The 16,212-nt window shown below is 41.0% G+C and overlaps 3 protein-coding genes across 4 annotated transcripts; 1 reads left to right on the top strand and 2 right to left on the bottom strand.

Moving 5' to 3' along the window:
• LOC108654710 (uncharacterized) lies at positions 1-3,452 on the top strand. Its single transcript, XM_018106222.3, has 4 exons — positions 1-198; positions 2,061-2,366; positions 2,428-2,589; positions 2,651-3,452. Exons 1-4 carry the CDS (start codon positions 175-177, stop codon positions 3,236-3,238), a joined length of 1,080 nt encoding a protein of 359 aa, XP_017961711.1. The 5' UTR covers positions 1-174; the 3' UTR covers positions 3,239-3,452.
• On the bottom strand, positions 2,060-4,066 carry LOC108652687 (uncharacterized). Its single transcript, XM_018102879.3, has 2 exons — positions 3,785-4,066; positions 2,060-3,697 (listed from the first exon to the last, which is right to left on the bottom strand). The coding sequence occupies exons 1-2, from the start codon at positions 4,063-4,065 to the stop codon at positions 3,475-3,477; spliced, it is 504 nt and encodes a 167-aa protein (XP_017958368.1). The 5' UTR covers position 4,066; the 3' UTR covers positions 2,060-3,474.
• A 605-nt stretch (positions 4,067-4,671) lies between these two features.
• Positions 4,672-15,803, bottom strand: RalGPS (Ral GEF with PH domain and SH3 binding motif). Of its 2 annotated transcripts, XM_018106214.3 has the most exons (8): positions 15,490-15,803; positions 9,027-9,121; positions 8,633-8,958; positions 8,228-8,555; positions 7,717-8,168; positions 7,445-7,648; positions 6,949-7,059; positions 4,672-6,018 (listed from the first exon to the last, which is right to left on the bottom strand). In XM_018106214.3, the coding sequence occupies exons 2-8, from the start codon at positions 9,084-9,086 to the stop codon at positions 5,406-5,408; spliced, it is 2,094 nt and encodes a 697-aa protein (XP_017961703.1). In that variant the 5' UTR covers positions 9,087-9,121; positions 15,490-15,803; the 3' UTR covers positions 4,672-5,405. The 2 variants fall into 2 exon arrangements, with proteins under 2 accessions (XP_017961703.1, XP_030239739.1); XM_030383879.2 differs by lacking the exons at positions 6,949-7,059; positions 15,490-15,803 and having other exon boundaries at positions 9,027-9,152.
• Positions 15,804-16,212: the final 409 nt, after the last annotated feature.

The following is a 16,212-nucleotide window of genomic DNA, read 5'->3' as shown; positions in this document are numbered from 1 at the left end:
TCTTCAGTGCGTCAGTCACATCCACGAAAGTGGCCCAAAGAGTTGCGCGCGTTGCCCACTAAAGCGAGTGGAGCCTCCACACTATCCCCCAATACTTGTTTGTGCCCAAGTGAATAAGTGTTAAATTTTCGGTCGAGGGCTCTTTAAACCCCCAGCCAGCGTTAAGCGGGAGCCATGAGGATCCAGCGGCATTTTGTGGTAATTACCAAATGTGTCACAAAAGTGCAAGAAAAACAGACAGATAGTGCGAACTGCTGCATGTGTTGTTGTAATTGTTATCTTGGTCATGGCAGCCAAGCGGAACTAATGGAATATAATTTTGTCAGTTTAATGCAGTTTCCCAAATAGATTGCGAACAATTTGTTTACGAAAGTGCGAGAAGATTGGCCAAACAAGAGCAGACAGACAGACACCTATAAGAAAACTATTATTCAGATATGCTTCACATATCAGCGAAGCCAAAGTGTGCTTGGAGCGTGTCTGGAGTATGGGAAATTGTCTGAGCTCAAAAGCCATATATGAATATATAATGAATGCATCCATAATAGATCAATTTTAAACAAATTAAGAATTGGAAAAATACTTGGGATAGTTAGTAGGCCATATTTTAAATAGTTAATTATTTTAAGCTATTCGATTTTGAGTAAAATTGAAAGTGGAAAGTCGCTAGACATCATATGTGCCATATTATATATAGATTTATCATTATTTTGATTGATTAGTGCTCAATTAATTATATATATGAATATTTGTTTTCGGCTCAATTTAACTAGTTACAAGAACAAGCTATTCATGTAAAATATATTTATAGAGAAATGAAAAAGCATTCTTTTCCCTTTTGTCATATTCACTGAAAGGCGTGTTTCGCTTATTTTCATTAGCGATTTTCCAGCTCTCTTTTTTTGTCAGCTACTGTCACCTGGCTATAGCACGACATTTGCCTATTTAAGGCCCCCACCGGTTTCCCCCGGTTCCACACTCTTAATCTCCATCTGTTTTTGGGGCCTTTCAATCGCATTGTCAACAATTAAAAGCGCACAAATATGCTGGCCGCGAGATAGTTTCATTAGCGCTTGCCCATGAAATGCATTTGAAGTTAGACTGACTCTTTTCCCTCACGATCGATGATCCAATGGCGGTTGGCCTAACCACTCGGCCCCCCTCAAGAGACGACAGACGACTTTCACTGCTGGCTTACCGCGGAAACTGCGACGTACTCCCAGCAGCAAAGAGCCACTGCAATAGCAACAGCAGCCGCAATTAGCACCCTCCAGTCCAAGCAATGAGATAATTTTTTTGCTGGCGCTAATTTAGATTTCATAATCGAATCGAAGTTGACATTCGTGCGCAAATTGATTGGGATTATGTGAATTGAAGTTTGAGTGATTTGGTCGATTATGTAGAAATACCCAAGTCAAAGACGACAGCAAATTGACGCCAAATGCTTTGACCTCGTCAGCAGCTGCAACACCATACCAAATTTGGAGCCTTAAACTTGCAACAGAGGCCACGCCAACACCAACGCAAACGGAGACAGCTCCAAAAGCGGCAATTATTTGCATAATGGCAAAAAACGTAAATAGTTTTTGGCTCTGCCTTATAGAGATAGAGCCAAAGCCCTAAATTAAGCAGAGCACACAGCAGAGGCTTTGACCTGAAACCGGGTTAGACTTTATCATCTCTAACTGACATATTTATTTAGCCAACCAAAATATTAAAAATACTGACGTAATATTTCACTGTTACTTGTCCCGGAGTCGCAGTCAACGGACTCTCAGTGCAAACAATGCGAATAATATTAAAAGACGAAAGGCAAAACATCGAAATAAAACAGAATGGGATGAACTGAGTCGTCAGCTCACTGACCCAGTTAAAACTGGTTGTTGCCGTGCCTTAATGCTTCACATGAAGAATATTTAATTAATTACCATAATCGTTGCGAATTCGTTTTGATCCCTAGACGGTCGCGTTCGTTGCCTAAGTCTTTTGTATTTGTTGTACGTTGACTAATAGTAATAATGATGACGAATGTATGTTTATTTTCCGCGGCTCACTCACAGTTGGGTTTGCTCGGCGTGCTCTCTGTTGCCAGCAGAGCTATCCATGCCAAAGCTGTCGGCGATCAAAAGACAGCCGAGTCCCAGGCGAGCAGCAAGAGCGTCGCTCAGCAGCGTATCGGCGATGGCTTCGGCCTGGGCCTCGACCTCGGCATTGGCGAGGAGCACATACACGAGCACCACGAGCACCATGAACACCATGAACATCACGATCCCGGCTATTGGAAGAAGAAGGTCACGTGGAAGGAGGGCTGGAAGAAGATATGGAATCCAGCCAAGAAGCAAATCTGGAATCCATCGTGGAAAAAGGTGAGTGAAAGCGGTTATCAAAGAAGTTCCAGAGACTAACTCTAATCGAATTCTATTGCAGATCTATAAGCCGCATTGGGTGAAGGTTCCAGGGTGGAAAGACATTCAAGTGCCCGCTTGGAAACAAATATGGGTGCCGCATTGGAAGGAGATTTTGGTACCTGCCTGGAAGGATATTCAGGTGCCCGACTGGAAACAGTATTGGACACCAGAGCTAGTCAAGGTAAATCTTAGTCCCATTTCACTCCCTACATTATTATATAAGAATCTACACGTTTCTGTAGGTTGGCATTCCTGGCGAGAAATACTTGGGCAAGGATCATGAGGGCTGGGAGTACACCAGTCACGATCTGTGGAAGAAGAAAGTCGTGTGGAAGTCACACTGGAAAAAGATCTGGAAGCCAGCCAAGAAACAAATTTGGGTGCCAGAAAAGAAACTGGAATGGAAGGAGGCATGGAAGCAGTACTGGAAACCAGCCAAGAAACAAATCTGGACTGACAAACTGGAGTGGAAGGAGGCATGGAAACAAATCTGGGTGCCCGGCTGGAAGGAGATTTGGGTGCCTGGCTGGAAGAAAATCTGGAAGCCCGTCGTCATATCCGAATGGTTCCCTACGCCCGATCATCATCACGAGCATCACCATGACGTTGGCTGGGATTGGGATCGCAAGGACAAAGCGGCCACCAGTGAAAAGGACAAAGTCGTATGGAAGCGCGATGACAGCAATGCGTCAGGCGCAAAGCCAACGCAACTGAAGCCAGTGGCCAGCGCTGACTTTCAAGCCAAGACGCTTGAGGCAGCCAAATCGCCAATTGCCGCGGCCGCACCTGCCGGCGCAACAGCGCAGTCATTCAAGTTTCCGGGCGCGTAATATATGAGTGCACATACATACATATATACATACATATACATACAAACATACATATGTACCATACCCGCCCAGTTCCGAGCTCCTTGTAAATAGTTACAAACCAGTCGCTAGCATGTAAGGCCCACTTTTGCTCTGGCGTACACTTAAATTATGTCTTAGACTTAAAGAGCGTTTAATTAACAAGTAAATAAATAAATAAACCTAATGCCTAATAGTTGATCAGTCTTGTCTTGAGTCTAGGAGTAGTCATGTTTGCCTTTTTTATCCTTCCAGGCGTCGGGCGCCGGCGCGTTGGGCAGCGGTATCCATTCCTTGAGTATGGTCGGTGTCCAGACCTTCTTCCACACAGGCTCGTAAATGCGCTTGGCCCGCCAGTACTTCACCCACCGTGCATTCCAAGTGGTTCGATTCGTCCAGAAGCCATCCAACTGCGGCTCCACTGTGTCCGTATGACGTACTCTACAATCGGCAAACAGGAAGCGGGTTGCAGTAGAGTGAAAGTCGTTTTGGACAAGCTATTGCACAACATCCTCTCAACACACTTACATGGTCGTCGTCTGGCCGCCCACCGTCGAATCAATAGAGATGAGGACGACGAGGAGCAGCGGAACAGCAATAAGACAAATCCGCCCACACTTCCGCCTGCATTGCCCTGTCGTCGTCACCATCCTGTCAGCTGTCTGACACCTGTGCCTGTTCACTCGGCTGTCTCCCATTGTGGATCCATTCATGTTTCGCAATCGACTGACACTTTCATAGACTTTTCTCGCAAAGTTAAATAGCTCTCGAGACCTATTGAAATTCATGAAGCGCACGCGCTCGCGCATGTTTTAATGAATTGCAAATTCGCGTAGTTTACACGAGTTGCGCGTGAAAATTGTTATAAAAAACGTACGAGATTATATAATACGCACATTAAAGAGCATTAGTTTCGGATAGTTTGTTTGTTTTTTAATCGACTTTTTTTTTGCTGCATTTCTTTCTATGCTTAAGGTAAAATATGCAAATCAAATGTGAGTGTAGGTGTGACAAAGCTTAAATAGCTAAATGTGTGTGTGTATAATATATATATCTATATCTAACAGATGTATCGTAAAGTAACTGTTACCCATAGTGAACATAATTTCGATTGAAGCTCTATTGTCTAGAGAGAACATGCAACATATAAAACTATATAGCTAAGCTTAGACATAACTTAGGACCTAAGACATGCAGCACATATACATAAATATATATGTGCATGCATATACATATATAGACAGATAAATTTTGATAGCAATTATTTCATACAATCCATTTAAAGCCTATGTTTACCGTTTCGAGTATGCGTTAAATAGTTTAATTCTCGGTTCTTTGTTACAAAGTAGCTAAGCACTATTTAGCAATTAATTAACTAATTAATTAACATATATATATTTAGAAGGCGGTACAAATGTTGTTTGCATAAAGTGCAGCAGTTAGTTTTTGATTGATCTATATGTATATATATATATTGTGTTTTGTAAACTATTCTTGAGTTAAAAATTAATATGGCACAATTACGCGCATAAAAAAACTTAAATGTCGTACATGGTGATAATGATGATTTGTTTTTTGTTTTTGTTTCATTTACAGCTAATTACAAGATACAAAGAAATAACATTTAAGTCACACAGAAAAGCATTCGAGATAGTGGGCCAAGCCAGAGTCACAGCTCGCAGCATGTTGAGAAATCGGCTAATGAGACGAGATATAACCAATAGTTAAAGTCAGCTCTGACTTAGACAAAATATATTTCATATATCTTTTGCATGTCGAGTGTGTGAGTGTGTGTTTGAGTGTGTTTCATCGGCTTCAGCTTTAGCTTCATCTTTATCTTTATCTTTATCGTCATCTTCATCTTGTTTATCTTGTTCTCTGCTAGTCTGTCAGTCTTTTGAAATACCATTTGAAATCGTTTCGCTTACGAATTACAATTTGTTCGTTAGTTTTGTTGTTCTGTTTGTCGTTGTTATTGTTGTTTGTTTGTTTGTTTGTTCGCTTTTTGTTTTGGTTTGTTTTTGGTTAACAAGCAGAGAGCTGCAGGAATGTTCTATGTTGTGTGTTGTCTCGTGTCGTTTTGGGTGATACAATGAAGAGCTAATTAAAACTAATTGTTGAGTACATCATAAATATCTCGTTGGCCCTCTCACTCGAAGGACATCAGGTTGGCGGGCAGTGGCTTTGGCACACGTGTCGACGCCAGCTTGCAAATGGCGTTCGTCCACAGGTGCGTCATCTGTGGACTGTCCGCGCGAAACTTGTAAACGGTGCCCAGGGTGCGGTGGTACAGCTCAAATGAATTCTTATGCTTCGTATTGTCGATGACGTGCGCACTCCAGCCCTCCAGCGGACACACCTTGCATGGCTCGCGCTTGAAGTCACCGCGCTCGCTGCCCTTGAACGACTTGGGCGGGAAGTAGACAAGCGAATTGGCCCATATCTGCACCCAATATCGCTGCCATGATGCAACAGCGGGCTTTCGACCCTCCTTCTGCACCGTCTTGCGACGCAGGCAGCCCTGCATGGCGGCCGCTGCCTCGGGCGACATCAGATCACAGTTGCTGCCCGTTAAGTCGCCCAGGATGCCCTCGGCGCTCTCCAGAGAGGTCAAGTCGGCATTGGACAGAGCATCGCTGTGCTCCAGCACAGAGTCGTCGAGCAGATGATGACGCGGCGGCCCAGAGCCAATCAGGTCGTGTTCCAGATGCAAGTGGTGCGGATGTCCATCGTAATTGTTTTGCGTTATTTTGCCAAAGATGCTGCGAAAGCACAGATGAAAATCAGTTTGATTGTTGTTGTTGTGGGTGATGGAACGGCACGCCTTAGTAATACATGTGTTTATTCACAAAGGAGGCGTCATGCAGACAAGCGTTCAAATGGGCTCAAACTAAACACAATGTAAGCAACTAACAGCGCGTTTGTGTTTGTGTGTATGTGTATGTGTGGATGTGTGTATAAGACAGTGGGTGTACTTGTATGTGGCTGATCGATGATCATATGTGGCAAAGATGAGCTGATGAAACTGAAATCATTTGGCTAAATTCAAACAGCTAATTTACACCCAAAGCAAAACGTGTGTGTGAGTGAGCGTGTCATCTGTGTGTTGTTTTTACCCCTGCAGAGATCATTTATGAACGATTCAATGAAGCTCTCTCTTATACATATGTATATCAAAACCCCTTTGTTTCATATTTGAAAAAGTTGTCAAAAGTAGAGAGAGAGATGCTATAAAGAGAGATGTATAATTCAATATATAATAAAAACGTTTTGTTGTATTCATTTTAGCCTTCCTTACTTCTAATATCTAGCTATATAACATAGTACTATTGAGAATAAACAGATTACAACTTTTATATGGCAATTACTTCATATTTTCATGATATTTTAACTAAACTTACAAATCAAACTCTTTAATCAGTTAAATTAAGCTTATCTACATTACATTTCCTCTCACAATTTACTGATAAAAATATCTGCAGGTGCAAATAATTTTCGGCAATCCGAAATTTAGTTTGCATATCTTGTACTCAAGTGTTTGTTTGATGATGGGTCGTTTGTTTGTATGTAAGCATTTTAAGTTGGGTCCGTGCACACAAACTGATGGAAATCAGGATTAGAAAATGAATAGAAAGTGTTGAAATACATAACCTAGCTAGCCTATAGGCTACGTTCGCTACGTAGGCACTCACCGGCGGCATCTGCAACGCTTGTTGGAGATTGTGCCAATGCCCGGCGCAATCATTACAATGCAGCACTGACACCTTTGTGCAAAGTTGCGCGGCAGGCTGCTGCTGCGAAATCTAATTGCAGTTGCAGTTGCAGTTGCAGTTACAAACAAGGCACAGATACAAAGATACAGAACGAAAGCGAAAAGCAAAAAGCATAAGTGGACATGTACAAGAGACAATCAATTCATAACAATAACAATATTAAGAGTAAAGAAATGTTCACAGAGTAAAATGTTAACGTTTGTTTGGCACCCCCAACGGTCAGTCCAATTGCACAGTGAAGAGTTTTGTGTTGAGTGATGTTTTAAACGAAATAGAAAGTTTGATTTGTTTTTGATTTTGATTTCTTTTTTTCATTGGGACGAAACACGAAACACAAAAGTGTTTTAATTGGCAGTTAGAATATGCGCGCGAAGATATTTGAATGCTGAGAATTGATGTGGAGTGGCTAACTTACTTGGTGCCCAGGCTGCGGCACTTTCGATGGCCCGGCACAAACTTTGTCCCACTGGCCATGCGCATGGAGCCGATGGTCTTGGCAGGCGAGAGATTTAAGCAGCCGAGAGCTGGCGTCACCGATTCCACATTGAATGATTCCTTCGAGCTGCACGATGACGAACTGGGCCCAGAGGGCGAGGCGGGTTCCAGATTCAACGAACGTCTGTTTGAATCAATTTACAAAGTTAGTTTATCAATTTATATTGACTTATTTAAAGTGATTCCAATTACTTGTACTGATCCTCCTCGAATATGTTTTGCAGCTCTTCAATGTAGCGTATGGAAGTGAGATATTTCTGCGTGGACTCATGCGGCTGTATGTGCTGGTAGTTAGATTGCTGATAGTTCGAGATGACGCGCAGTATATTGTTCATCTTATTGCGCCGCTGCTCTGGCTCAAGGCCTCCCTTATGCGGATGCGCCAGGTCGATGTAAATCAAGTCTGTCAGAAAGAGACCCAAATAGGGTATGCAAGGCAGACGTAGACTCTCCAAATACGAGCGCAAATTAGCCCAGTTATTCTGATCGCTGAATATATCGCTCAGGCGCTCGAAAGACTGCCGATCCTTCTTGGACAGGCAGGCCCAGGTCTTTTTCAGGCGATAAATGCTGGCGCTTTGCATGGCCGAGATGATGGCGAACAGCGAATGCAGGTTGTTCAGTTCGTGCAGTTTCTTGGCCACCTGTAAGATAATTTGATTAATATATAATGCACTTATGATATATAGGAGATATGTTCCACCTTGATGAAGTGTGTCATGATCTCAGCACGCTGCTTGGGCTGTTCGGCATTGAGTATCTCCTGCACTGTCCAGAAGCTGGTGTGATTAAAGCGCTTGGTAAACGCCACAATATTGGGCGTAACCACATGCTTGTCCTTTTTGGTCCACGCACAGCTGCTCAGCTCATCCGGTTGTATCAGCGCAAAGACGGGAAAGTCAAGCAGCGTTATCTGATTGGCCAACACATCGGCGGGTACACGCAATGCACTGAGAATGACTGCATCCAGCTGCTTAATGGAGCCATGCGCTGGCAAACTCTGTGATTTGTTTGCTGGCGCGGCGGTTGTACTGCAAACGAGAAGAGAAATTGCATTAACTCTGCTATACATTTATTGAATTTAATTCAATTAGCTGGGTGCTCTTACGCTATGCTGTAGTAACAACCGGGCGAGTCTGGCGACGAGCTAAAGCTGGTCAAGCAGCCGATGGAGTTCTTGCGACGTGTGCTCTTGATGTTCAATGTTTTGCTGGCTGGCTGCTGTGCCTGCGCCTGCTCTGCCTGCAGTTCCTTTGGCCCTTTGTCCTGACGCAAACAGGCCATGGTGTGTGCATTGCCATTGGAGTTGCGCTGCTTCGGCTGCCTCAAATGTTGTGGCGATGCCTGCGCCTGACAACGTGTCTGTGTGGGCGAAGCCGTAACAAAAGTTTGCCCTCCATAGCTCATATAGTCCGCTGCGGGTTTTCTGCCGATCTGAATGTGGGTGTATCAAACAGAGGTATGAATAAAGGTTGTGTGGGGAACAGAAAGAGCGGACTTACCTCTGAGTAGCGCAGATTATCCGTGGTGAGGTCGCGCGATATTTCCGAATAGCGCATCATGGCAAATGTCTGTGGTCAACCACTTGTCTACTAAGCTGTAAGTAAATAACAAATAATAAATATTTCTATTATAATGGGTATTGCTTCAACTCTTTATATGCTAGTACTTCGGTTTAAAGTTTAGTCTATGCTCTGGCTTTAGCACCGTGCGGCGGGCAGCCTTTATGTTTACTGAACACAATTTTCTGCTGCGGCTGCAGCAAAAGCCACAATGCAGAACAACAATAACAAGATACCATAATGAAACAACAACAACAACAACAGCCACCAACAATAATAACAACAACAGGAACGGCAACAAATGGTGGTGAGGCGTGTGGCACGCTTCGCTGCTCGATTTCCACAGCAGCGAACAGACTGAGTCACGCGGCAAGCGGCACGAAGAGAGACCTGGATCTGGTCTTTTATGGCAGCAGCGGCTACTGTTGTAGCTGTCGATTGGCTTTTTTTCTTCTTTTTTCAGATATTTTTGGGGGGTGCCAATGCAACAACACCAGCAACGGCAGCAACAACAACATGCGCCACTAATGATATGCACATAGTCAGCGGAAAGGTTTTTAGTGGATAAATGAAAACAAGTCACCAAAACGGTCAATGAACCCTTCCATAGAATGCACCAAAGAGAAAACCTACGGATGCCCCAAATTATATATAATATATATATACACATATAGACAATAAAACAAGTAGGTGTGGCGCAGTGTGCCCCAAGCAGAGACCCAGCAGCAGGTATGAAGAATCAGTCAAAAGGAAATCGAGTTCTATTTGTCGCTTTATATAAACAAATTCCACTATGACCGAACGTAAAGAGATATGTATCAAAATTCTCTTCTTTGCACTCTATTACAAGTAAAAAGTGAGCAACTTTTTATTTTCTCAATTGAAAAAATACCTTTCCATTTGGTTTATTTCATGAGCACAACGGTATATACACGCTATTAGAGCGTTTCTCTATATAATATGTAGACACTATGAGAGGTAGGTGTCGATGTACGCAACAAGTAGATACCCTGGATAACATTTGCATACACAAAAACCCAAAAATATATTGGTAATTTGCTTATGGCTCCTCATAACAATACCACTCTGTGGGTATATAGGGTTTAAGAGCACCACCGTCTATCCTTTATTCTATTTACGCACTCGCTTATTAAATAACCTCCATGGCGCACTCATTACTGTGAGAGCTATAATAACAAGACACATGCGATTATGTATATATATATCTACTTATACATATAGAAAGCTATATGGTATATAGATATACATAGATATATATATATACGTGCTGATGCCACACATTTCTCAAAGACTGTCTGACGGCGACCCCGTCTAATTAATTTCAATTAAGTCATAATCATTCCACACAGCAAATACAATGACGTTTCGATTCGATTGGTCTGCGTGGCGCAGGCCAGCAAAGACATACTCTATACATATATAGGAGTGTGAATCAAATTCGCAAATGGCGAGCCGATAGTTAGGTGTACCTATAACTCATGTGACTCTTATCGATTAGAGGCCCACAGAAATCGACGAGAAACAATTTATTTATTTGTTCAAGCTTCCAAAGAAATTTCGGATAAACAAGTAAGTTTGTTGATGTGTGAGGTATATTTATATATACATATATATTTCTATTAAATGGTCAGCATTATGATAGAAAGTTTTCATAAACAACTCCGATGTAGGCTAAGTCAATTATTGTAGTCCACAGCTATATCAATATATATCACTGACGAGTACTTTTTTCTGTAGGAATCAAACTTTCTATGCAATTTAAACAAGAGTTCATAAAAAATGTAATTTCGAAAACATGGCAATATATTAACACAAAACAAGGAAGAAAGCTCTAGTCGAGACTGCTCGACTACGAGATCCCCTGAACCCTACAAGCAACTGATATTTCAATAATAATTAGCACCCACACACGCACTCATGCAAACAAATACACGCACACACACACACTCACATATACAGTGCAGTGTTGGCAATATTAGGAGAACTTATTTGTTGAATAATTTAATTTCTAGACGTACGATCGTAATGAAACTTTCAGAACGTATTCATATTGTTTAAATGTATGTGTATACCGAAGCACAAGTCTCTAGTATTTGATATACGACTTTTACAAAGATTAGGGTGAGGGGGTGGATTTGGGGGTGGGGGGCAAATTTTAACAAAAACCGAAATTGTATGACATGCGTCTTAATATACATTTTAAATTTGGAGACTCTAGCTTGAAAGATGTAGGAGATAAAATTTTTTTAGTGATCTTCGATAAGGTTTTTTATCGATAAAAAAGTATCGGAATGAGTTATCGTTTTTTAGTGATAAACTCGATATCCGCGTGATATATACGGACATTTTAAAAAAAAGTTGAAGTCTCTAGCTCTTGTATCTTCTGAAATCGACGCGTTCAAACATACGGACAGACGGACGGACGGACGGACGGACGGACAGACAGACGGACAGGGCTAAATCGACTCAGCTCGTCGCCCTGATCAAGAATATATATACTTTGTGGGGTCTGCCACGCCTCCTTCTGCCTGTTACATACATTTTAACAAAACCATTATACCCTGATTTCCCATTTTCAATGGGTTCAGGGTATAAACATATAACTGTACTGTTTGCAGGCATTTGTTCTCTGACCTTTTGAGCTTTTTTAAAAAATAAAAAACATTTCAATTCGCCTTTTCCATTACAGATATATAGCAGAGAAATAAGCAGCAGAAAACATACGGTTGAGATAAAGGCAGAAGAAAATATATTTTCTGGCAAGACAAAAGCGCAAATGAATTATTTTCCAGACTGCCTCAAGTTTTCAGCAAATGGATGGATTTTTATTGACTATTTGAACTATTGCCGAAACAAATATACAGACCCATCCATGCAGGGGATATACATCTAGCATATATACGTATATACCTATATATTGAGTGAATGAATATATATTTTAGCATTGTTTTTGGCATGGAGCGCAATATGTAAAGATATCAAATGCAATTAAAGCAAATTAACTGTCATCACGTGTGTGAGTGTGTGTGTGTGGGTGTGTATGTGTGTCTGTTTATCTGTATTTTATTTTGTCTGAGTTAGGAGCCTTTAAATTGTTGTGGCTGTTGTTTTTAGATTTACAAATTTCCCACGTTTTGCTCCTATAAACAGGTCGAGAATATGTAAATATATTTTGCGTTTGTTTTGCTTTGGCTTTGATCTGCCTGCTTTTAGACACAATATGTACCTAGACATAAGTACCCCCTACATATATGTATATATATATTTGCACGTACATACATACATATATGCATTATAATTTGTATAATAACAAATGATATTGTGGCCAGGGACATGAATGTGTGGGGGCGTCGCTACTGTTGGGCGCTTTTTGTTTATGGCCACCGCCCACCACCAGCTAGACCAGCCACCCTCCGCACACACATGCACATACACCCTATACACACACACACACACACACACACACACACACACATACATATATACATAGAGTTATATGTGTAGCCCAATAAATATGTTTATTGTATTTACATAAATTTCTTGGGAGGAAAACAAACAAAACAGCTGCAAAGTTCGCGGAAATCAAAGTTGACTATAGCTTGTTTATCAGCCTGCAGCTGTATTTAAATAAAATACAAAAAGAAACGGAAAAGCTTCAATAGGAATGCCGCACATTAAATACACTGTAATGCGCAGCTGCTCAGCTCATAAAGTTTGAAGTTTACATATACATATGAACTTAATTTATGAACTGCTTTCCGATATATATAATATTCAATATACACCCAGCGCATGTAGAGTATGTGCATATGGAGATGTCCCCCTATCAGTGGAATGTGTGTTGGCGTCTTTAATTGCCTTCGATAAATGGTGGGGCTGGGGCAAGTGTGGAATGCGCCTCTCAACTTTCGCTGGCTCACACTTGGCTGGGGACCCCTGACTGACCCTCGGCTAGATCATTCCACAGTTCTATGTCATTATGTCGTCTGTTTTACAACATTAAGTTCTGTCTTTTCTTATTTGGGTTGCGGGATTTTGACACACACACACAGCACAGCAGAGCACGGCGCGGGCAAGGTCAGTTGATGTCGCCAGAGATGACAGCGATGCCATCGTCAAGTTCAATAACCGCGACACAGATTTTGAAATGCTCCGTTATAAATGTATTTATATACATATATACACACACTTAATATATACACATAAATATGTATAGGTGCCAGTGCATGAATTAACCTTCGAACGCTGGCAATGCGATTGTGATTGTGAAAAGTGCATGCACACACATACAGTAAACTTTGGCTATAGGTAACACGCGTGCAAGACCCCTGCCAAGGCTAGTTTGGACATTATTCATCTTTACTTAATCTTAGAATGTCATTTTAATAGCTGCTTGCATTAAGTATAAGTGCAATTATTACTTGTTGGATAAGCAAATGAAACTGCCTTGAAATTCGGTTAATAAACCTGATTTTCCTTTCCTAATCTCATCATATATATTGGAATTTATAGCCCCATGTCGTTAGTCGTATGCTTTTTACTCAGCTTTAAATCATCTACTTAACAAAAAACTCTTCCAGTTCTATGGCAGTCAAACTTAGTCTTTGCAAATGCATTACTTCATTCGTTATTCATCAATACACACTTTACTACAAAACAACTGCGTTCATTGGCGTGCCAAAACGTAAAGCTTCTGCTTTTCATTCAGCATTTCATTAAAAACAGCTAAACTGGCCCGTTTTGTTCGCTTATCAGCAGATAAACGCATGCGATTGCAATTACAAATCCAACTCAAGTGCAGCTTAGCATATGTATGTATGTGTATTTAAGTATTTATATAGACTAAGCATCAGTATCAGCATATGTACATATATATATATATATACACAATATATATTTATATATATAAACATATATTCACATATATGCGTGGGTAATAAGCACTTGTAATCATAGACGAGAGAAACTGCAACTGGAAACAAAACAAAACCCAAGTTGAACCGAGACGAAGGAAGGCCAAGCGATATAGAATAATGAGCTTGGCTCTGGGGTTTTGCTTTCTGCTGACGGCGCGCTGCGTTTCGTAGATATATGTATGCTGTATACAAAGTGAAAATGTGGGTATATAGGTACGCTGTCTATTGACCTACATACAAATGACTCAGCCAATAAGAAACTTATCAGGCAGATTAGTAACAACGATCATCTAAGATTGTGCTAAAATATTATACTAAAATCTACAATCATTTTGCTGCGGTTTCAAAGTCAATTTGAGGCTTATCTCCCCAGCAGCTTACTCAGGAAGAATTTTCTTATCTCTCTCTCTGTCTGTATCTCTTCCTTTCTTTCTTTACACAGTATTTTGCTGTCGGCTCTAGCCGATTGTATTGTTCTCACTTGTTTCTGCTTTTTCTGTGATCCGCGCGCTCTAAAGTGGGTCAAGCCTAGAAAACTAGAATCGTAACCGATATACATACATATACATGTAAGTGCGTACTTCTTAAGTGCCTGCACACAGGAGGGAAACAATGCGATAGTGAGAGAGAAAGAGGACACGAGCAAGTGCTGAAAGAGCTATGCAATAACAATGCTACGCATGGGAGCCTTGAAATGGCAGGCAAAAACATCTGGCAACCTGGCTTGCCTGCCTGCACAGCCTCAGCGTCGGTCTTAACATCCTGTTTAACAAGTAACAAGCAAAACAACAGCTGGAAAATATATCCACAAAGTGAAACTCAAATTTCATGCCCAGGGGCGTTGCTAGGCGCTGCAGTGTGTGTGTGTGTGTGTGTGTGTGTGTGTGCGTGTTTGTGTGTATACATACATATTTAGTGTCTACACTTCGTGGGTGTCTGATAACATTTGCTTATCATATGATCTAATAGTCAAGTTTATCACCAAGGAAGCGACGTTAAATGTTCTTTTTTTATTTTATTGATTTGGCTAAACGATGAATCACGTTCTACCCATTTACCGGCAATATAACGCAAATTAGCCACGGAGCTACAACGAGAACAGCAACAAAACAACGAGCACACCCCTAACTAAATCGATAGCAATGAATAAGAATACCCCTACCACCAGGCCCGGGGCACACGCAAGTTTCGTTAGACCGTCGTTAATGCTTAGCACATCGTATGCAAAATGCCTTCCTCTCCCTCGCACTCTCATACTAGTTGCCCGCTCAGTTTCGTAATCGGCAAGTACGCCCAAATACATAAAACAAAAAAACACCAGCAAGCTGAAAAATATTTGCACTTGATAGCAAATGCGACAAAATTTCGGGCCTGAAGACAGTACACAATGCAGATCACGATTCTTAAGTATTTATAGTTTGCGTCTGTAGACGCCCCAAAAATAAAAGAAAAAAAATCAAACTTACCTAAACAACAACGGCAGCAGCAGCAGCGACAACAACAGCAGCATCTGTATTAGGGAAGCCAAGCATAATTGACAGGCACTGCAGCTGTATCTATGTTTAAACTATGTTTCACCCTCGCTCTACACGCACAACAAAATATGAAAATAAAAAGTGACGGCAGAACCGATTACACGCACGTATTCGTTGTCCACAAGACTTTAAATAGTATTTAATTAATTAATGTGAAATAAAAACGCGCGCGGCGTACGCACATTGAATTATTATTGTCACAATTACTGATTGGCTTCTATTCTCGCAGTGTGACCAGCACCGGGCAAGCTCAAAAATACCAACCCATTAGTGTTGCAATCCTATTTGAAGCAAGTTGGCAGCACAATCTAACATGCGAACTGTGGCAGCTCTACACAATGCGCGCCAGGAATTTGAATGAAATGTTGAATTAGATAAATGAATGTAGATAAGTCTATCTGGTTTGTATATATTAAATAAAAATTCAATCATTTTTGGTTAGTTTAATTTATTTTGTATGCATATTGTATAATTTGTGTTATTATGGTTATCATATAATACATAAATAAATTAAATTATATTCTTTATGCATAAATATATGTTATGTATTTTTTGGATTTCATTCAAGATATCAATCATATATATATATATATTTGTATGTATATATATGTTTGGTTTACCGCCTGTCCTTCATCGGAATACACCATAAAATAT

This window comes from Drosophila navojoa, chromosome 5 (assembly GCF_054131105.1).
Source record: "Drosophila navojoa isolate 15081-1374.11 chromosome 5, UAZ_NAV_1.0, whole genome shotgun sequence".
Taxonomy (NCBI): Eukaryota; Metazoa; Arthropoda; class Insecta; order Diptera; family Drosophilidae; genus Drosophila; species Drosophila navojoa.
The sequence above is the reverse complement of the archived record's forward strand: the minus strand, read 5'-3'. Positions and strand labels throughout refer to the sequence as shown.

Excerpts from the sequence above, each read along its gene's own strand:
- LOC108654710 (XM_018106222.3), top strand. The coding sequence starts at position 175 with ATGAGGATCCAGCGGCATTTTGTG. Across the intron at positions 199-2,060 it reads GGATCCAGCGGCATTTTGTG|TTGGGTTTGCTCGGCGTGCT; the intron begins GTAATTACCAAA and ends GCTCACTCACAG. Across the intron at positions 2,590-2,650 it reads GGACACCAGAGCTAGTCAAG|GTTGGCATTCCTGGCGAGAA; the intron begins GTAAATCTTAGT and ends ACGTTTCTGTAG.
- LOC108652687 (XM_018102879.3), bottom strand. The coding sequence starts at position 4,065 with ATGCGCGAGCGCGTGCGCTTCATGAATTTCAATAGGTCTCGAGAGCTA. Across the intron at positions 3,698-3,784 it reads GGCGGCCAGACGACGACCAT|AGTACGTCATACGGACACAG; the intron begins GTAAGTGTGTTG and ends TGCCGATTGTAG.
- RalGPS (XM_018106214.3), bottom strand. The coding sequence starts at position 9,086 with ATGATGCGCTATTCGGAAATATCGCGCGACCTCACCACGGATAATCTG. Across the intron at positions 8,556-8,632 it reads GGTTGTTACTACAGCATAGC|TACAACCGCCGCGCCAGCAA; the intron begins GTAAGAGCACCC and ends TCTCGTTTGCAG. Across the intron at positions 8,169-8,227 it reads TCATGACACACTTCATCAAG|GTGGCCAAGAAACTGCACGA; the intron begins GTGGAACATATC and ends ATTATCTTACAG.